The sequence below is a fragment of the Thunnus thynnus genome, chromosome 8, assembly GCF_963924715.1.
Source record: "Thunnus thynnus chromosome 8, fThuThy2.1, whole genome shotgun sequence".
NCBI classification, from domain to species: domain Eukaryota; kingdom Metazoa; phylum Chordata; class Actinopteri; order Scombriformes; family Scombridae; genus Thunnus; species Thunnus thynnus.
The window spans coordinates 21,500,488-21,521,690 of record NC_089524.1 but is presented as its reverse complement, the minus strand read 5'-3'; the positions used below and the strand labels follow the sequence as shown (position 1 = coordinate 21,521,690).

The following is a 21,203-nucleotide window of genomic DNA, read 5'->3' as shown; positions in this document are numbered from 1 at the left end:
AGCGTTTACATCTGAACAACTGTTTGAATGCACGACACACAATTTGTTGTTTTCATTTTTTAGCTGTACATGTGTGAAATTAATTATTTGTGAAAACTGTGTTGACGAGTGCGCTGAAGAGGAATAGCTGCTCACCACTGACTCAGCAGTTAGCGTGATACCAGCGGGGGGTGGCATCTACATTGGGATGGGGTGGTGGCTGGGTAGACAACTCGTATGCTCAGAGAGAACTTAAAGACAGAAACAAAAAATCTCTTGTACACTCTCCTCTGCTGTAAGTTAACAGCTGCAGAGGCCTGAGTTCAGTCTGCCATTAGGGGATATTCCAAAGAGAGTGCACATCGTAAATAAGTGATAGGAAAAGCCTGAGGTGACTGTGGGAAGGATGTCCTATATGTCATGTTGCATCAAACATATATGGGACGTGAGGGCATATGTAGGTTAGCCTTGTTGTTTCCAGTTGGAGTCCAGATGTTTGCAAGTAAACAACTAAACAAACATAAATGTGCCGCACAAGTATGCGCCCTGCTCGGCTCCCACCAGTGGGAGAGGGTCAAGGGGCAAGGAGATGATAAGACACAGAGAGAGATATGAAGAGGTCAAAGGAAAACTGGACTTGTTGCCTGGTGTTGACCATGTTTCATGTCTTGTTCAAGAGGCTTCGTTAGCTCTTCTGAGTGGTTGGGAATCGCAGTTATTTTAACCTCAGTGGGTCATTTACACCTTTATGTCTCATGGGGTGTCTTAAGGTCACATGTGAGACCTCATATTGCAGTGCGAGTCACCACCTTTATGTAGGTGTGAATTGTTGTGAAACCACTTGGGACACCATTAAAAGTAGCTGATACGTCTCCAAAATGAAAATTAGGGATGCTAAAACAAACTGTACATTGTTTATTCATAGTGTCAACATTTCAACATCTCACCATTTCCTACTGCACATGAGCGCCCTCTGCTGTTTGTGTTTGTGAACTACACTTTCTGTCCACGTGACTCCCCTTGGGGTACGCCTCTCTCTGTCAACAAACATTAAAAAAACCTGTATGACAAGCCTCCGACAGAAGCCCCTCCCGCGCACCCTGAGACACTTTCACATTAAAGCGTGTGGGTGGGGAGAAAAAAAACATGGGTGAGCCGAGCGGAAGACAAAATGAGAAAATAGAGGAAGGGAGAGAATGTCATGAGACTGCCAAACACTTTTCACTTTTACTTTGCCCTCTGCTTCCTCTCCTCCTCTGTTCCGTTCAGATCTGGCCGCCTCAGCTTCAACTCTCTCTGTTCTCTCTCTTCTGTTGCTTCCTGTCATCCTCAGATGAATTCTATGAACAGTGTTAGCAGCTCAGAGGACATCAAGCCTCCGCCGGGCCTACAGAATCTGGGAAACATCAACTACCAGTGTACAAGCCCCGGGGGGATGTCAAAGCACATCTGCGCCATATGTGGGGACCGCTCCTCAGGTAATGTTAGAGAGTGAGGATGGGGAAAGGGATGGGCAAACAAATCTACACTCCCACTCACCACAGGACTGTAGGACAGATGAGACTACATAGACAGATTGACTTCAAGGTTATTTATCAGGCATTTTGTCAGGTTTGTCAGTGTATTTTACCTGTTGCGAAAATCTGTATTTTTCAATGTTTTTTCCCTGTGTGAGAGCAACATACTGTATTTTCATCAGTCTACACAGTGAACCTTTTTCGTTATATTCTTTCTATGGACAGCTATAATGTAGTATTATTGTTTGCTCTGTTTTGCAGGAAAGCACTATGGCGTGTACAGCTGCGAGGGATGCAAAGGCTTCTTTAAGAGGACCGTCCGCAAAGATCTAACCTACACATGTCGAGACAGCAAGGAGTGCCTGATTGACAAGCGCCAGCGAAACCGCTGCCAATATTGTCGCTATCAGAAGTGCCTGGCCATGGGCATGAAAAGAGAAGGTGTGTGTGCATGTGTAAGATACAAGTTCATGCTTAAGGATAGATATGGACATGAGCTGCTGACCTGTGTCCTTTAACCTCTTCAAATCCACAGAGCTGTTGTTACAAGTGCATGTTGTGTGGACAAGTAATGTTCAACCCTGCAGAACTTTATTTTAAATTCAGATCAAGATCCGAAAGTTTCCATAGATGCTGAACATGTTTGGCTAAATTCCATGAATGCACAAAGATGCACATCTTTAAATTTCTGTTTAATGTATTGTTACAGCCATAAAGTAGTGTTTTGCATTTGAATATTTCATTAAATTTACAGTAAGTGTGGTATAGCCTCAGTGAAATGCTTGAATAAGTGTATACAGAATATATTAGTGATGTAAAAAAACACTTTATCCAGCTTAGAACTGCTTATCTTAAAACTGTAGGGTTGTATTAATGTTGTGAAATGCAGAGTTAACATTAGTGATATTATGGTTTCGCTGGCATCCAGTCCGTGAGCGGTTTGATCTTATGTGCTTGTGTGTTTGCAGCGGTGCAGGAAGAGCGGCAGCGTGGGAAGGAGCGGGGGGAGAATGAGGTGGAATCTACTAGCAGTTTCAATGAGGACATGCCTGTGGACAAGATCCTGGATGCTGAGCTGGCTGTGGAGCCCAAAACAGAGACGTACAGCGACGGTAGCCCCGGCAACTCAGTAAGAGTCACAGACACTGAGCTTGATTTGTCCCTGGCTAAGTACAATCCCATCAATAATGTATTTAGATTTGAAACTGGACGATAGAATATGATCAGTCCAAATGAAAATAAATCCCTCAACACTGATGAGGCAGATGCATGAATTGCTAGATTGAAATGTTTTTATGATTAATAAACTAAAGAAAGATAAATAATAAACAGAGCTGTCTGGGATTGAATCCAAGCTCTGCTGTTACTCAATAATTTAAACCAGCTACCGTCTGTGTGCTGCTTTTATAATCTGCTGACAGTTGCTGCTAAGTCTGTGTTTGTTTATTATCATGCTGTGCAGTAATAAATTAACAGTGAAGTAATAATTAGCTCCTTGGATTAAATCTGAGGTTACAAGTCTAGGCTAGGTCCAACGTTAACAAGTTGACGAAAACATCATTTTTCCACCTTAGAAACATAGAACAACCATTCATAAATTAAAAAGAAGAAGAAAAACTGATTCATGCCTTCATTTCAAGCTGACTTGATTACTGTAATGCACTTTTTACTGGCCTCTGGAAAAAAACACTGAGAGACTTCAGCTCATTCAAAACTCTGCAGCTAAGCTATTAACCAGAACCAAGAGGAGAGAACACATCCGTCCAGTTTTAGTTGCTCTGCACTGGCTTCCTGTAACATTTAGAATTGACTTTAAGGTCTTTCTCCTCATATACAAAGCCCTTAATGAGCTAGGACAAAGTTACATTGCTAACTCCCTTGTTAACTATCTGCCTTCAAGAACACTGCGATCATCTGCTGGTTGTTTATTAAACATTCCCAGCAACAGCTGAAAGAAAATTGGGGATGCAGCCTTTGCCAATTATGCCCCAAGACTATGGAACACATTACCGAAACGTATTTCTTCACTTAGCCTTTAATTAGCTTTTGTCTCAGTCTGCTGCGCACTTATGCACTACTGCACTTTTTTTTAAATGTTGAATTTTACTTGATTTTATACATTCTATGTATTCTATGTTTAAACTTTGTTTTTATTTTACTTTACTTTATTATACATTCTATTTTCATTTTCTTTTATCTTATATCAAAAAGTTTTACCCCTTTACCGTACATTTACATGTTTTTATGTTAATTTTATGCCTTTTATGTCTTTCTTGATGTGAAGCACTTGCTGTATGTAATTTCTTTTGCTGTAAAGCACTTTGAGCTGCATTTTTTGTATGAAAAGTGTTATACAAGTAACATCATTATTATTATTATTATTATTATTATTATTATTATTAGATGCTGAGTTGCTCATTTTTTGGGTACACCTGTAAAATCTCATTAAACAGTCCTGCAAAAGAAACCCCACCATCTGAAGCTTATAATGTTCAGATTTTGTGGACAGTGTATCAGAATGGTGTTTTTAATCTAGTCTTTCTGTCCCTGTATGCATGTGAATATCAAAAATACATCACAAGTCTTGAGAGGAAATTGTTGGTTTACAAAGCACCCAAAGTAGGCACAACTGCTCCTGCTCACTAACTGTTGTTAGGCCAGTTTAGATGTCACTTATCAGCTAACTTTATTGCTAATTAGTGCTCCTTGTTTCTCTCCAGACCAACGACCCCGTCACCAATATCTGCCAAGCAGCAGACAAGCAGCTCTTCACCTTAGTGGAGTGGGCCAAGAGGATCCCGCACTTCTCCGAACTCCCCCTTGATGACCAAGTCATCTTATTACGAGCAGGTAAACACACAAAAACACAACCATGCAAGAATGCATGGAAAAGACATGGTCTGAAAACCTCCAAGTTCAAACAAACTGTATATCTACATACCTTAATGTGCATGCAAAGATAAACACGTACATTTCAGAGTGAGCAGGCCTTTCTACAACCCTTTGTCCTCATAGTGGTGTTGGTGGTGGTGTGCCTTCAGGGTAGTTATTCATTCTCCAGCAAGCAGTCTATTTAAGTCTTTTACATTTGCTCAACATATTTTTGCCATCTAGTTAAATGGAGCAGTGAAACCAAATATAACCAGACTATTTGCCAAGTCCCAACAGTGCGGTTTGCAGCCACACCAGCACTGACCTCTGCTGGTGAGAGATTTCACACACAGGCCTGAAAGAAGAAGTCGCATTACAGACCTATCAAGTCTTTTTTTTTTTTGGCAGATCTCATTTTGTCCCCAGAAATAATAACATGTATCATTTACAGGAACTTGAGAAATACTGTGACGAAGGGATAGACAAAAACGATGGAGAGATCACAGTTGTTTGCTTTTTGCTTCCAGGCTGGAATGAGCTGCTTATCGCCTCGTTCTCGCATCGCTCAGTCACGGTAAAAGATGGCATCTTATTGGCTACGGGCCTCCACGTCCACAGAAGCAGCGCCCACAGTGCTGGAGTGGGCTCCATCTTTGATAGGTAGGTAGTGGATAAGGCAAAAATTAGTCATGGTTAACTGTTAAAAATGTGGCTTGCACACATACTCATGAGGCTGCAGGGTTGTGCAATAGATTCCTGATATGATGTGTGAGGTTGTGTAAAAGATTTTTGATATGATGCGAGTGGTTGTGCAATATGTGTAATCTGTTTAATTTGTGGTTGTGATATGCTACAGTATGTGTTGCCGTGTTTACATGTTGTTTGTTTTTTATTATTAGTACTACAGAGGCAGCTATATGATAAGACCAAGACAAATTTCCCTACAGGGACAATAAAGTGTATTGTATCATATCGTATCTTATCGTATCATATTGTATCATACGTAACATTTGTCTGTTGGTTTCCTTGAAAACAAGGCATTTTAGTTTCTCACATACAATCTTGTGGCATCACTCAAGTTAAGTAGAATTTTTAGTCTTTGAGAAATAAAACAAATATGTACTTAGAAATGGGGGCAAAGTGCATATATTTTAGTTATTGATTCATTCACCTACAATGTTAAAACTCTTTAATGTTATTCTTTTGATCTCCTGCAGAGTCCTGACAGAGTTGGTATCCAAAATGAAAGATATGCAGATGGATAAGACGGAGCTGGGCTGCTTGCGAGCCATCGTCCTCTTCAACCCAGGTCAGTTCAGCCTCCAATCACCAATGCAATGTCCAGGAAAGACACAGATTTTGGGATATTGTGGCTTTCATTTCTGTTTGGCCTCATGTACAGAGGTAGATGTTCTATAGGAGGTCAGGAGGGGTTACTTTGTGCTTGTGTCTGAGTCAGAGTATGTACTATATTTGTTTCAGATGCAAAAGGTCTTTCAAACCCACCAGAGGTCGAGGGCCTGAGGGAAAAGGTCTACGCATCATTGGAGTCGTACACAAAACAGAAATACCCAGACCAGCCTGGAAGGTAGGAACTGGACTACATTACAGCATCAATCAATATCAAACACAAACACCATTGTTTAATTGCTGCTTTGGGTTGTACTTAGTGGTTAAGATTGCAGATTACATTACAGCACAGTTCTTGAATAACTAAAACTCTCCATTAGATTTAAATGGATAAAGGCCAGTGGTGTTACTGCTCAATGAGACTGGTTTACTGGAGAGCTAAAAAAGATCATTAGGTGCTGAGAAATAACAGCCCACACTGTCAGTTTACTTTAGCTGAAGACACTACGAAATAATTCATAGAGCAAAAACTAACTAGATGAATAAATAAATAAATATTGGTGCGATAGAAAAAGTATTAAAATCATTTTCTTCAGAAAATATATTAATATCATAATATACAAATATTCATTTGAAAATAAAATTCCTGCATTCAGATTTTCACTTAGATAAAATATGAAAGCAATAGTGGCAAATTATACTTATGTATGAGTAAAAGTAAAAGGACTCATTTTGAATAACAGTCCCTTTCAAAGTGATGTTTCATTTTGTTTTGCATAGATTGATAAAGTATCTAGTTGTAGGATGAATGTGGTTATGTAACATGTATGAAGTCTCATAAAATGGAAATAATTATATTACAAAATACTGTTCCTAAAGCAGAATTTGTGTAAATCTAACAAAATGTCAACAAAATATTAGTATCTTTTTAAATGAGATGCTATTTTATAGATTTTTAATGATAAACTTGGTAATCATGTTCCAGAAAATTGGTTTCAGTAAGAGCTGTAAAATGATGATCACCTCTTCCTGCCGGCAGGTTTGCCAAGCTGCTGCTCCGCCTGCCCGCCCTGCGCTCCATCGGCCTCAAGTGCCTGGAGCATCTGTTCTTCTTCAAGCTGATTGGCGACACGCCTATCGACACTTTCCTGATGGAGATGCTGGAGGCACCACATCAGATCACATGACACCAGTCCCCCTCTTCCCCCTGTATATACTCCCACGTTGTCAGTGATATGAAGATGGATTAAAAAAGACTTGATTCAAATTGTAAAACTGCGTATTTTGTACCAAGCAAAAAAAAAAAAAAAAAAGTAATTAAAATTGAAAAGTTATTTTGAGGTTGTGGGGAGGATCGAGTACACTGTTGAAATAAATTCTAATAGAATTGTTAACAGATTTCTTTTGTAAATAGATAATTTCAGGTGTCCGTTTTAAAAGCAACCCAATGCAATTTGAAAATGAATCATATTTTATTCAAAGAGGAATTGTATAAAAACAGAAAACATTTCTGCATTTCTTAAAACACATTTGAGAATTCTTACAGAATAAAGTTATTTAAAAATTTATGTGAAATGTGTTGTTCATATTGTCTTTTTTTTTTTACTTGTATATTATAAAACTGTTCATCACCCTTAGTGCTCAACTGATTTTGGTTTTTGAAGCCAGTGCCAATATTTTTAATTGATTGATATTTTACATGAATTGATCAAAATATGCAAACTTAACCATTTTGATGCCATAAAATCACCAAAAAGCACAAATGAGCATTTATTTCTTATGCAACTAAAACACTTCAAGGGACATTATTATAGGGTTTAGTTCAGGAGACACAAGAAATACATTACAGGACATTATTGAATCAACAATATAAATCATTTTTAATAGGAGACCAACATGTCTTGATACATATCTCTTATGTCAAATCTAATCAATCTTGGCAGCTCACGTTGTACATTTTTCTTTTGATATTTCACAGGCAACAGTTGAGAAGCACTTTTTGGGGGTTTTAGGGTGACTGAATCGACTGTTGTAAGGCCACTAGATGGCGTCCACGGAGTGTCCACATGACAAGACAGATGCTTCATGGCATGTTTGATTTCCATCTATCTGCAGATTCCAACATCCTCCTCCTCATGGCCTCTGTCAGTTACAGGCCTCAACATCGGGGAAGCACATTTCATCACAAACAACCTGCGATGGTGTAAAGACGCCACATGGGAATGTAAATGTACAGAGGGAAAAAAAATATATACAGTATATATTGAATATAGTGGAGTCTGACTGATAAAGCTGATATTTACTTATCACAGATATCATTATCAGCATATATGATACAGTTGATATGTTACAATCAATTGTAGTACTGAAATGTTTAAGATATGTTTTAAGTATTTTAGAAACATTGTTGCAAAAATGTTTGTTAATATTAGGCTATGTGTTTATGTTAAAAAAAAAAGTAGGCCTACATTAAAAAATTATAAAAATCAGGCGATATGTATATACATATTGATATTTGTTTTTATTAGCTCTCAAATATCAATATCGGCCTTAAAATACATTTTTATCTCTTTTTTTCCGAATAATGACCATTGACAGATTATAAAATAGAAACCTAATCAAATAAAAACTGATGAATAGATACAATGATTCAGTTTATAGCACTTTTATATAGTTATTTTATCATTTTTGATTTCTACCTTCTCTTCTATGACATCTATCTATATCTATCTATCTATCTATCTATCTATCTATCTATCTATCTATCTATCTATCTATCTATCTAACAAACGGGAAATGTATGTATCAATGACCTTTTAACCTGCACTTTACTTGCTGAACACTATATGCATTATTGGTTTGGTAATGAAAGAATGTGCGTCTCTGGTAACTTTGTGGCATTCAGCATGTGGGGGAGAGAGCGAGAGAAAGAGAGACAGAGACTGAGAGAGACAGAAAGAGGGAGGGGGAGAGAGAGGTAACCTGCACCTGCACATGGAGGAAGTCTCTCTCTCTCTCTCTCTCTCTCTCTCTCTCTCTCTCTCTCTCTCTCTCTCTCTCTCTCTATGTCTGTCTGTCTCTCTCTCCCCCTTTCTCTTTCCCGTTCACTTCTAATAGGATAATTGATAGATAGCCTAAATCGTCGATAAGTGAGGTCGTCGGAAGCTCTGAGGAGAAACTTTGATGCGCTGCTCTTCGCTCGTAGCGGCAAGTTGCAGCCGGACTTTGAGCACCGGAGATGCTCTGAGGGGATCTGAGTTTAACACTCTTCTACCGCCAGCTCACATTTTACAGGTATGGACTTCTCCTTCTTAAAAATGTGAACTTTAATGAGCTATTTTAAATTTTGTTTCACATATTCATTGGTGAAAAATATATTTGACAATGGGTTTTTTTAGAGGACTGCAATGGTGGATGGGCCGGCAATATCTCTGGGTAGGTGAATTTGATTTATTTTATTATAGCCTATGATTCATCTTTACTTAATATTTAGTACCAATTTGTGTTTTTAATTTCCTTTGTGATACTGTATTTTTAGTACAATTTTAGGCACGTGATCACTAAACGAACTTTCGTCAAATTAAACAAGTCAAAAATAATTAATGTCTCAAAATACATGACTGACTTTTAAATAAACAAACTGCATATTTATACCCACTTTTTCCTCATATTACATTGAGTTAAAGTGTTGATGTCCCTCCATTAAACTTTGTTCAGTTTGTCTCAGTTTGTCAAATCAGCCAATATTTCAGCTGCTGATTGGAAAAGTGTTCTAATTGAAGGATTTCCCATCACTGCAGATATGGATCAGAGGGCCGTGTGTGCAGGATGCCACCGGCCGATCAGAGACAGATTCCTGCTTAGAGTCACTGACGGCCTCTGGCATGAGGAGTGTGTGCGGTGCGCGGCGTGCGGGGACGCGCTGACCAACTCTTGCTTTCTGCGGGACCGCAAACTTTACTGCAAGCGGGACTATGCGGAGTGAGTGATCACCTCTAACTCTTTATGCTTGTTTTGCTTCCTCGTGATGTCACAGCTGAAATCATTAAACACTTAAAATTACAAATTAGCCTGCGTTTCAGCTCTGACCATTCTCAGTTTCATCTTTGCTTTGCAACTCAATATAAAGAGATGTTCTAGTTTGTAGATAGTATATTAAATCTGTTTTTACATTTTAAATTTAAATTATCCTCAGATGATCTCCATTCAGAAATAGCAATTCATCTACAGTAAAATAAGACTGGAAAACCAGTTTATTTTTTATGAGCTTCCAAGATCATGTGACCATGATTCATGTCTCATTTAACTCACTGATTGAAGATAATTTAGTTAAATTTTGGTGAAAAGTAACTTTTTTGTTTGTTTTTGCAATTTTCATCATTGCTTGTGATGAAAATTTATGCAGGTGTATCATTATCAGATTTTTTCTTTCTAGGTCTATATTTTTGCAGTTATATATAGTTTCATGTTATTCATGTAAATGGGAATACATCCATTTGTACTTTACAATCACTCTCATTTTTCATATTTTGTTTTATCATATTTTGTTATAGGCTTTTTAAAAATATATATTTTATGGCTTGAGATCAAAAAGCGTAGTGTATTAAACCAATTTTGTCCATGTCCAGGATCTGACCTTGGCTAAGAATGTGTGTGTTTGTGTGTATGTATGTGTGTGTGTGTGTGTGTGTGTGTGTGTGTGTGTGTGTGTGTGTGTGTGTGTGTGTGTGTGTGTGTGTGCATTTCTGCATTTCTGCTAAACACTCACAAAGAAACAAAGAAACAAAGAGAGCAGATTTTTCTGCGCATTAACCTGCTGGCCTCTGTTCCTTACTGTTGGAACATTTAAACTGTACGGCACACTGTTATGTGTATGTGCACGTATGGTGTAAGCTGACTTCCAGGGAACTTGGCACAGTCCACTAAGAGAACAAGGTGACTGTAGGAGGGAGGGGTGGCGATGGAGCTGGAATGTGAGAACACTATTGCACTATAGTGTACATCCAGACACACACACACACATACAAACAAAAAAACACGATCACACCTTCACACACACATACACCACCACACAACCAGGGGTAGAGCTCAACTGACACATTGTCAAAATGTGTTAAAATTTCGAGGCCCATTGGCGTGGCAACTGCAAGCTGGGGACAACATATGGTCTCGCCAATGAGTCGGTACCCCACACCCCCCACCCTCGCCACCCTTCCCCAAACTCCTACCATCACCCATTGCTTGGCTCCCTCCTATCCACCCACCGACTCATCCTCTCATCCTTCCTCCAAAACATGCTCTCACCTAAACAAGAGCCAAGATAAAAACTGCCCACCCCGACAGGCAGCAGCTCACATTATTTCTGAACAATTTAGTGATGGTCATTCTGCCAAGCAAACAGGGAAACAAGAGGATGTTACACTCTCACTCGTTGGTCCAAACTTCTTCTCATCACCATCATGTCAACTAAAATGACATTTGCAAGCACAGTATTTGTCAGTAGAACAGTTAAATATGCTGTCTTTATGATGACCAAGCACTAATATGAGCATATTAAGTGGTATTTTAATGGATAAATGGAAATCAGAGTGGATTCTTGTAAAACCACACAATTCAAAGTGCTTAGTGGGATCAGTGGAGATAATAGCAGTTGGCTAAAACACAGAGAAATGAGCAGGTTTGAGAGGTAATTAGGGGAGTAGAGCCATATGTCAGAAGGTCTGGCGCATCCCTTCAAGAGAGGTGCTGAGGATGGTGTGAACTTATTTTGGTGGACAGTGCGCTCCATGAGCCCTGGCGCTATGTGCTGTGGCATCTGGAAAGCTCTGCTCACAGCAGCCTCTGTGTGGAGCAATGGGGCAACGCCCAGCCGACCGTAAGATATCTGACCTGACCAATTAGCAGGAGGCCTGGTGCCAAAGCTCCACCTCTGAGGTCTCACGTCTCCACCTCCCTGTTCGCCCCTATTTTCCCCCCACCTCGCTGTGCTGTCTGGGGTTATGGCACCTTATAACACATGAGCACCACTGTTGTCCATGATGAGGGTTTTAAAACTGAGCCAGTGATTCTCTCGCTGTGCGTTTTTTTGGTCCAGGACTAGTGTGAAGCCAGCTCAGAAGTGACAAATTATTCCATACTGTGACAACATTTGTCTACCACATGCTGTATCTTCTGTCTGAATCTCGCCTTGTTTTTTGTTATTGCTCCTGTGGTAAATCCGTGGTCTGTTCATGGAAGCTATAAGGCAATAATGCCAGTATTCGAATCACCTGAGCAAACAGGACGACTAGTACAGGATCGCCAAATTATTTTGTACGTCATGACTATTGTATAGATTTATGCCAGAACATGTAGATGGTTCATAGAGAAAAATATGCCAACATGGCAGGAAGGAAGAACATCAAACAAACAAGATAAACAACCAATGGATTTTTTAATATAGTCTGACTCAAAGTAAAAAAAAAAAAACAACAGCATGCATTCAGTAAACTAAATAGCATCAGGATGATATCACATACAGATATAAAGGAAAAAAGATAAAAATGTGTTAAAGGTTTTCACACTCTGAAATGAAAATAGGTTCAATCAAATTAATAAGATTTTTACAATAAACAGACCCAGATTGGGATCTTGAAGCACTCTGTGAAGTACTGATCTTTTTGACATGCTTGTTGTCCAGTACTGGTTGAGTCATTCTAAAAATGTTCATGAAGACTATTTGTTTGCATGAATGTACAGTATATCAATTACTTGACCTGTGTAACTTCAGCAATTTTGAAGTCATGCAATACACCAGAACATAAATATAGGGAATAACGTGATTCAGAGCATCAATAACTGAGTCAGTCCTTTTTATGACCAAATTTCTTAATAGCAGAATCTGTTAAAAGAGTCATGAAAGTCATTGACCATATTCATCAGATTTATAAAAACTCCTTTATCATCTCAGCTCAAGCTTTTTTGAATTAAGTTATTCGTTAATAAGATTCACAGTTGACAATCTAATTAATATAATACACTCTTAGTAAATTAATACATTTGTCTTTTCATATTTCTCATATGAGTCAACATTAAAAGGCGACATTTACAATAAGTAATTAACTTTTTTTTTTTTTAACGGAGTAAAAAACTGTTGTGTTCATGATGAGATTTATGTGTAGATAACCCACTTCCAAAATAAAATGAAATATCTTGGATTATTAATAAATTATATTACTGACTTCCTTGTACAGTCTAAATAAGTCTGTTTGCCTGACCTCTAGCAGGTGGACACGCAGTACACACAATAGACTGTACTGTAATTTAATGAAGCAGTATGCAAATTCCTGTCTGACACTGTGATATTTAGGTTGGTTAGACTGTCAGTAGATTTAGATTGCCTAAATGGCTCAGTGGACAGGTGGACCGGACAGCAGATTGATCGTCAGATCAGTGTGTCAAAATACATCAGTGTGACTGGTGGTACACTTGACCCGTAGATCTGTATCTGACACACAGTCCCTGATGGTGTGTGTTCGGCAAAGGATCCAGGTTAACCTGATCCAGAAACAGGATCTGTCTCTCTGCATGTCCGCTAGACCAGCGGTCTGTATGCCTGACTGCCAAAAGTCAGCACTGAAGTCAGGGCAAGAACAACGTGTGTGTGTGTGTGTGTGTGTGTGTGTGAGTACATTTCTGCTAAACACTCATCTTGTTATACAGTGCATCTACCTTGAGAGAGGCTGTGTCAGAGCGCTGGATGTTGCTGACTTATTTCTCTGTAATGATCTTGTCACTAATTGCCGTGCCTAAATCCAGCATGACTGAGTGTTCCCGCTCAGCTGGCAGGGCCTCTGGGCCAATCATGTCAACGGAAACTCTGAAATATTAAACACCTTGAGCTGCTCCATAAGTATTGGAGGTACTCTTACCTTTGCATTAACAACGCTTAAGAGTACTCGGTATAATAAGACGAACTGGAAAATGGAAAAGCAATTCTCCGAACATGAACATTAATGTTTCTTCTTCACTGACGTCAAGCATTAGCGTTATATTGAGAAATTAAATCAAGTAGCTACTTTGCTGCATCACAGAAACCCAGAAAGATTCCGGGTATTTTCTCTGCCACACTTCTTTTAAAACATTTCGTTGATGCATCCTCTGTTGCCACAGGAATGCACATACCACAGACGGCATGTTGGCCATATTAAAGCGCATACCGTTGAGGCCGTGGGGCAGACAGCTCGGATGGGTCAAGCAGACTGGCTGACCCTCCTGAGCTTCTCGGAATGGGTTTTACCGTTTCCCCAGCGACCCCACAGCAAGAGGTCCCAGCAATGTTTGGCTTTGGGATGTTGCAGCTCTGGACCTTTTGACAGGGATGTCTCAACCTGGGTGTTTGCTTTATGTTTCGTCTGAGTTTTTGTTTGCTTGTAAATATTGGACTGAATTACCATCTTATATATATTCAAAAGGAAGTCAAATGCAATGTTTGTTTCATTTGAAAGTTAACTTTAAGGTGACTTTAAAGAAAATGATAATATTTTATGCATATATTAACTTTTGTAACAGGATCTGTGAATGAAAAAGCCTGTGATTAAGCATTTGCACCATCTTATTATTCCCATCTCCTTTCTGATAGACATAATGATAAATGTCTGAGAGGGATCCGCTAAAAACAGGGGCATAAAATATCTAAATGAACAGTTTAATTTTTAATTAAAATGACTGGAAAAATAACATTTGTTTCACTTTTTTAACCATAAAACATCTACAACTGCTGCAGTTTTTGCACTGGGACACATAGCCTGGACAAGTATCTGTATGTGTCCCAATAAATACCAAATGTCTATTTTTTAAGTTTTTATATCATAATTTGTTCAAGACTAGCCTACAACACTTGTTCTGAGCAATATGCAACCAAACTTTACATCATTCCAGTTCATTTTTTCATCTTCACCCAGTTACTCCTAGTTTTTTCCAGTGGCTACAAAGTATCAGTAATGGGCCACATGCAGTATCTTTTACGTGAAAACAAGAAAAAGGGGAAAAAAGCTGTCACTTTCTCATGCCTCTGTGCTGATGGTCTGGTGACCCAGTCAGGTCTGGAGACAACGGCAGCTCCAGAATGATGACGCATCATCCTGCGTGACAGACCCAAAATGCCGTGGTGCCAGCCAGCGGACAATGGTCCTGCTGCTTGGGGGCTGGCTCTGTCTTTGTCCCGCTCTGGTTAAGCAGACTTAGGGATAATTCCACGGATAATTCCAAGGACCAGCGGCTCAGCCTCTCCCACCGGGAGATCTGATTCCCCCCCTCTGCCTGGAGCCATGGCCTGCCGAGAGCTTTTCTGCTGCCTCCCCAGGAGCACAGCCTCGGACACGGCAGCCGGAGCCACGGCAACAGTCTCTGAGGCTAAGCCCACCAGTCCTGGTTGCCAGGCGCTAAGACGCACACCCGCCACGCTAAGGGTATGTGTCTGAGTGGCCGGGGCAGGGGGAGGAAGAGGAGGAGGAGGAGAGGGGAGAAGTCAGGGTGAGGGGAAGAGGCTGGCAGTCTTTCTGAGTGACAGCTCGACTCAGCAACATTCCCCAAGCTTTTTTTTTTTCTCATGGAGTCCCTTCTTATTTAGGTGTGAGGGCTCCTTGAGTTTGTATTTAAGCTCCAGTCAGCCAAACAAAAGCATTACTACCCTCTGTTTACTGAACTCTCACACTTTCTATTTCCTCCCTTGCCCCCCCCCCCCAATCCCCTACCCTCCTGTCCCTCTGTGCAGTCTGTTTGCGGTGCGTTGTGGGGGCTGTGCGGAGGCCATCTCTCCTGCAGAGCTGGTGATGCGTGCAGGGGCCGCTGTGTTCCACCTGCGCTGCTTCACCTGCAGCGTGTGTTCCTGCCGCCTGCAGACTGGAGACCGCTGCGTCCTCAGGGAGGGACAGTTACTGTGTGCCAGAGAGGACTACCACCAGTGTCTGGCCAGCCCGACTTCCTCTGATACAGGTATAGGCAGTGTACAGTATGTGTGTGTCTGTTAAAACATGTATACACACACCGTGGGTTTATTGTTATTGTTTTTTTTTAATTAATTTCTGCTACGAAGCTACAAATACAAAGACAATACAATGCGGTGTCAAGATATTTGAAGATAGAGATAAAAGTCACAAAATAACTAAATAAATCAGGCTCTTTATTTTGCATGGGTGAGTGAATATTTGCTTTTCAAAAAATGTCTGCCCACCTCTAGGTAAAAGTGATGACGATGAAGAAGAGGAGGAGGAATCTCGGAAGGTTACTGGCAGACGAATTAGATCAGAAGACCTGGAGAGCAAACGTCCCAAAAGGCCTCGCACTATTTTGACCACTCAACAAAGACGGATCTTTAAAGCCTCCTTTGAGGTCTCATCCAAGCCTTGCCGAAAGGTAGAATGTTTATCCTGCATTCACCAAACTGTCTGAGAGTGCAGTGTGATGTGTGTGTGGATATAGACAGTGGTGGAATAAGTACTCAGATCCTTTATTTAAGTAAAAGTACCAGTACAGCAATGTAAAAATACTCCATTACAAGTAAAAGTACTACATAAAAAGTCCTGATTAAGTAAAAAAGTACAAGTATTAGCGCAAAATGTAGCTAAAGTATTGCAGTAAAAGTAGTGGTTTGGTCCCTCTGACTGATATATTATTATATACACATATAATGACATCATTGAATTATTAATACTGAAGCATCACAGTGTAAGCAGCATGTTACTGTTGTAGCTGCTGGAGGTGGAGCTACTTTACATACTGTTAGCTAGTTTAGTCCAGTGGTTCCCAACTCACGGGTCAGGCCCCTCCAAAGGGTCACCAGATAAATCTGAGGGGTCGTTAGATGATTAATGGGAGAGGAAAGAAAAAAAACAAAAACAAAGTTCTGATACACAAATCTGTTTTCAGTTTTTGGACAATTTCTCTAATCTTTGATTTTTGGTGAAATATTGGATCAATTGAACATTTATTGAAATAAAACGATGTGAGAAGTTTAGAGGAAAAAATCACAATTTGGTGGAGCTGCTAACAACTCATAGATATCTGAAATGTGACCCTGACTACACAGTGCTTTTTGTAAGACGTCAAAAGCCAAAAAGGTTGGAAACCACTGGTTTCATCTTTAACAATGTGTAGTGGAAAGTAGTCTGTTATTTTCCCCAAAATACCCTACTTTCCTCCTTGTTTGAGGTGGATAGGTGAAGTGATACTGATTTTTTTTTTTTTTTACCTTCAACTGACCTCTGTCTTTCTATTTTCCTTTTTTTTTTTACCCTCCCTTCCTTTCTTTCTTTCTTTCTTTCTTTCTCTTGCCCCTGAATCTTAATCCAAGGTAAGGGAGACCTTGGCAGCAGAGACTGGTCTGAGTGTTCGGGTTGTGCAGGTCTGGTTCCAGAACCAAAGAGCCAAAGTAATACAAAGTGCACACACACACACACACGCACACACACACACACACACAGAGTCATATGCGCTGCTAATAAAAGGACTCTTTCTGCACCGAGTTTGTATGCCAGAATGGAAATCAGCCTGGTTATCTCCTCATACAGGAAACTGATGACATCTCACTGCAAGATCACTGTAGATTAAACCCCATATTTCCTCACAAAGTGGGCTCATGTGTGGTTTCCCTCCTCCACTGAAAGATGTCCTTTACCTCACTGTTAATACTTTGCAATTGAATGAACACACTCATATGCCTGGGTGGCAGAGGGACTGTGGAGTGAAAGGGAATGTTACAGTAGGCCTGTTTGTGAGCTTTGATGTCTTTTTAGATGAAGAAACTGGCCAGGAGACAGCAGCAGCAGCAGGAACAGCAGCAGACTCAGGAGCAGCGTGAACATCCATCACATCACACAGGTATTGTACTGTCGAAAAGTGTTTTAATACACGTCCATAATACACTGCATTACTCAGTGTAGTTTGTATATAGTTAAATGTACCCATTCCTTCTCAGTTAAGGGAATCAATTTTCAAAGTAAGAAAATGCTACATGTGCACTAAATTTTGATCCAAGATGTTTTCAACATTTTTTGAGTCTCTTTCAGTAGACAAAAGTAACAAAATGAAGCTTTAAAAGATTACTGATAGAAAATTTTAAGTTTTGAAAGCAACAAAAGTCAGTTAATAGAGAGCATGAAGGTAGCACAGGGAACGAACACTCACCAAAACAAAGACATAAACAGACACCAGTAAGCATGATCTCCTTTGCTCCACAGCGCCCTCCGGTGGCGGTTTGACCTCTGAGCTGGAGCATCTGGGGTCCTCCTATTCCCACATTCAGCAGCAGCAGCAGCAGATGGGACTCACCACAGTGGAGCAGCAGGACTATGACATGGACCCCTTCAGACAGGGCCTGACCCCACCTCAGATGCCAGGGGATCACATGCACCCCTACGGTAAAGACCTCAGTGCTGTCAAACTGTGATTGAGAGTCACATGTTTACGCCTCTGTGTGACTACAGTAATTCTGAGAAAAAACACAAAATTACAAATGATTTAAAGGTTTTTATTTTTGAGGAACTGACATCAGTCATGACATTATTATTTTAAATGCACAACAGTAGTTTATTTACTTATTTATTTGGATCCCAGTTAGCTTAGTATAGTAGTTTCTTCCTGGGGTTAAAAGCGTTTTTAATCTTGTCCTGAAGTATAGCTCATGTTTACTTTTTAGTATGGAGCCAGTTGAAAGGTTTATTTGTAAAACATAGTTGATTTATGGGGAAAAATGTCTAAAATGTTGCTAATGATGGGTAAGCAAAGGTCAGAAAACATCCTTAAATGTACTTGTATGCACACAATAATTTTACAACTGGAATAGAAGATATTTCAGTTTGCATGAAACTCTCAGGCAATTGTCAAAAGACTTTCCATTTGTTCAAAATTATTTCAAAGGTAATCATGTACCAGGGATTTTACACAATAAACAGAAAATAACCACAAAATTACATTAAAATATAATATAACTTCATACAATAGAACCACAAAAAATGATCTGAATTTACAACCTCTTGCAACAAAAATGGAACATTATATAAAATTATATTTGTCCACACCTTCACAGTGCAAACCACTATAAAATTTCTTTACAACTCCACCAAATTATATTTTTACTCAACCCAATATATGTGTGTCTGTTTTAGGTTACAAGGGCCTGTACGGTGACATGGACCATGACCCTTTGTGTCACGTGGCTGACAGCGACTGCCTGTCTCTGGGTGACTCCTCTCTACTCACCCCCATTGACCGCCTCTACTCCATGCAGGACTCATACTTCACCTCCTGAAAGTTGCACAGCAGACTCAGTGAGAAGCAGTTCATCTCCCTCACTCAGCATCGCATTCTGGTCGCATTATTTATCCGTCTGGACCATGCACAAGGTAGTCGAGGAAGTGGGTGCAAAATTACTACTAAGGGGACGTGGGTACACTGTGATACCATGCAATATACTGTAAATCAGTGGTAATCAGGCACCTCCATATAAACATAATTACACTACTGCCTCTTATGCTTTACAACCCCACTGTACAACACAGGCTCTTAAAAAGTCTCCTGTGTATGCATGATACTGTCAGACCTCTCTCACTATGTTTGAATGTTAGAGATTATAATTGCATTTTAATGTAAATAGCTGTTTGAGTGTGTATTTGTATTTATTCTCACATTGTGTGTATGCTGTTCATTTTGAATGAATCGACAATGATCAATAAATAATGGTTATGGTACAGTGAATCAGTCCAGTATGAAGTGTGGCATTGTAAGTATAAAGCTCAGACAGATTAGTCATGAAGATGGGGTATTCATGCTGAGGGTTAGAGCCGGGTCAGTCCATCCTCAGTCCTTATCAGTCCAATCTAGGTGACGGGTCAGCGAGGCATCTTCCCCTGGCTGTTGGGTGGATCATCAGATTGTAAATGCTGGGCTATGACAGCAGTATGGGTCAGTGGCAGGTAAGCATCACATCCACGCCGACATCATCAACGCTCACATTGTGCTCCTCACGGTCAAAGGCCCTCGCTGCATTTTTCTTCCTTTTCCTTCCTCCAATCAAAGAGGACGGGAGGGAGAGGACCACCCAGGCACTGTGCCCAGCAGGAATGCACCGATCCTGGGGAGGGAGGTTGAGAAAACCCAGGGAGGGGGCTCCATACAACGGAGGGGCTGAAAGCTGTGTCAGGGGAGAATGCCCAGGGTGACACGGAGATATGAAGCTCCACTATATGGAGTGCCTCCTTGCCCCAGCCATGAACCCTCTCCTGGACCCATCTCATATTTCCCACTATGAAATCAGACCTTTCAGAGCAGAGAGCGCAAGTCAATGGTCAGGAACAATCTAACTGTCTGTCACCGTGGTATGCTACTGCCAACCAGAGCTAAAGAAGTGTGCAGCAGAGTATACTGTGTGTGTGTGTGTTTCTTTGAGTCAGTTTTTGTATCTGTGTCTGTATCTGTTCTAAGTGTCTGCTGGCATGTGTGCACACTCATGTGTTAGGAGGAACAACACTCTTTGTTGTACGGACTAAAGTATCATGATGCATTTCCCTGTATCTTTAGAGGTAGAGGAAGGGAGAAAAGCCAGACTTAAATATCAGGGAAGGAAGCCAAGGTGGTCACCTGCGGGGCCTTTTCCCTTCTTGTGTGCAAGTCTGTGCGCAGTTGGCACGAATATATGGTTGCCAGCAGCAGTGGGTGGGATGTGAAAAATAATCAAACCGTGATCATACGGTCACAGCAGGTAGCAATAACCTCATTATTATTCTGACGGTAGCCAAACAGTTTCCTGTCAACAGTTCGGTTATTTATTACACCCTTCATGCCAACCACAGGCCACAAACCCTCTGTCTTTTAACCACTATAATTGGCTTCATGCTGTTGCAGCGCCAAAACAGATGCACATGCTTTGCTGAAGATACTCTATTGGCCATTTGCAGCACATATTTAAAGTCTGGGGACATATTTCTTGCGCATTATTGGCACAGATAGAGACCATTCTATATAATAGACAGTCACATAGTAAATTAGGAAAGTAAAAAGTATTTCATCTAAAATATGAAAGGTCTTATATTTTGAGTGGGTGGTAAAGTGCCCAGTGTGACACACTGAGCAGAGACGGATAATAGATCACCTCCTCACCACTCAGAGCTTTCTGGCCACTAAATGTGCTAAACTGACACTGTGTGGCTGTTTGGCAATCTCAGAGGTTTTCTGCCACTCTGCCCCAATTGACTCCACAGAGTTAGTTCCTATGGAGGAGGTCAAATGTGGGTAAACTGACCCCATACTGTACCACTTGACACTTAACATTGTTGAAAAGACTGCCAAACACTGGGGTGCCCTCATGTGCCGAGAGGTTCAGGGCGCTGACCAGTGAACTGCAGCTTCCTTGAGTTTGAGTTTGGTTGATGACCTTTTTTACGTGTCATCACCCCCCCCCCCCCCCCCACACACACACACACACACACACATACACACACACACACACAC

General features: G+C 40.4%; 2 protein-coding genes across 6 annotated transcripts in view; both read left to right on the top strand.

Annotated features, from left to right (window-relative positions):
- rxrgb (retinoid X receptor, gamma b) overlaps positions 1–7,285 on the top strand; it is a 35,151-nt gene extending 27,866 nt beyond the window's left edge. For all 5 annotated transcript variants that reach the window (XM_067597147.1, XM_067597144.1, XM_067597146.1 and 2 more), the window contains 8 exons: positions 1,313–1,457; positions 1,758–1,937; positions 2,465–2,625; positions 4,217–4,346; positions 4,895–5,027; positions 5,585–5,676; positions 5,850–5,955; positions 6,757–7,285. In XM_067597147.1, coding sequence (XP_067453248.1) covers positions 1,313–1,457; positions 1,758–1,937; positions 2,465–2,625; positions 4,217–4,346; positions 4,895–5,027; positions 5,585–5,676; positions 5,850–5,955; positions 6,757–6,904 — 1,095 coding nt within the window. In that variant the 3' untranslated portion in view covers positions 6,905–7,285. The remainder of the gene's footprint in view (positions 1–1,312; positions 1,458–1,757; positions 1,938–2,464; positions 2,626–4,216; positions 4,347–4,894; positions 5,028–5,584; positions 5,677–5,849; positions 5,956–6,756) is intronic.
- A 1,082-nt stretch (positions 7,286–8,367) lies between these two features.
- lmx1a (LIM homeobox transcription factor 1, alpha) lies at positions 8,368–21,093 on the top strand. The gene is made up of 9 exons (XM_067597135.1): positions 8,368–9,011; positions 9,116–9,152; positions 9,518–9,698; positions 15,472–15,692; positions 15,937–16,112; positions 17,050–17,127; positions 17,492–17,576; positions 17,936–18,115; positions 18,863–21,093. Exons 1-9 carry the CDS (start codon positions 8,901–8,903, stop codon positions 19,003–19,005), a joined length of 1,212 nt encoding a protein of 403 aa, XP_067453236.1. The 5' UTR covers positions 8,368–8,900; the 3' UTR covers positions 19,006–21,093.
- The last annotated feature ends 110 nt before the right edge of the window (positions 21,094–21,203 follow it).

Excerpts from the sequence above, each read along its gene's own strand:
- lmx1a (XM_067597135.1), top strand. The coding sequence starts at position 8,901 with ATGCGCTGCTCTTCGCTCGTAGCGGCAAGTTGCAGCCGGACTTTGAGC. Across the intron at positions 9,153-9,517 it reads TGGGCCGGCAATATCTCTGG|ATATGGATCAGAGGGCCGTG; the intron begins GTAGGTGAATTT and ends CCATCACTGCAG. Across the intron at positions 18,116-18,862 it reads GGATCACATGCACCCCTACG|GTTACAAGGGCCTGTACGGT; the intron begins GTAAAGACCTCA and ends TGTCTGTTTTAG.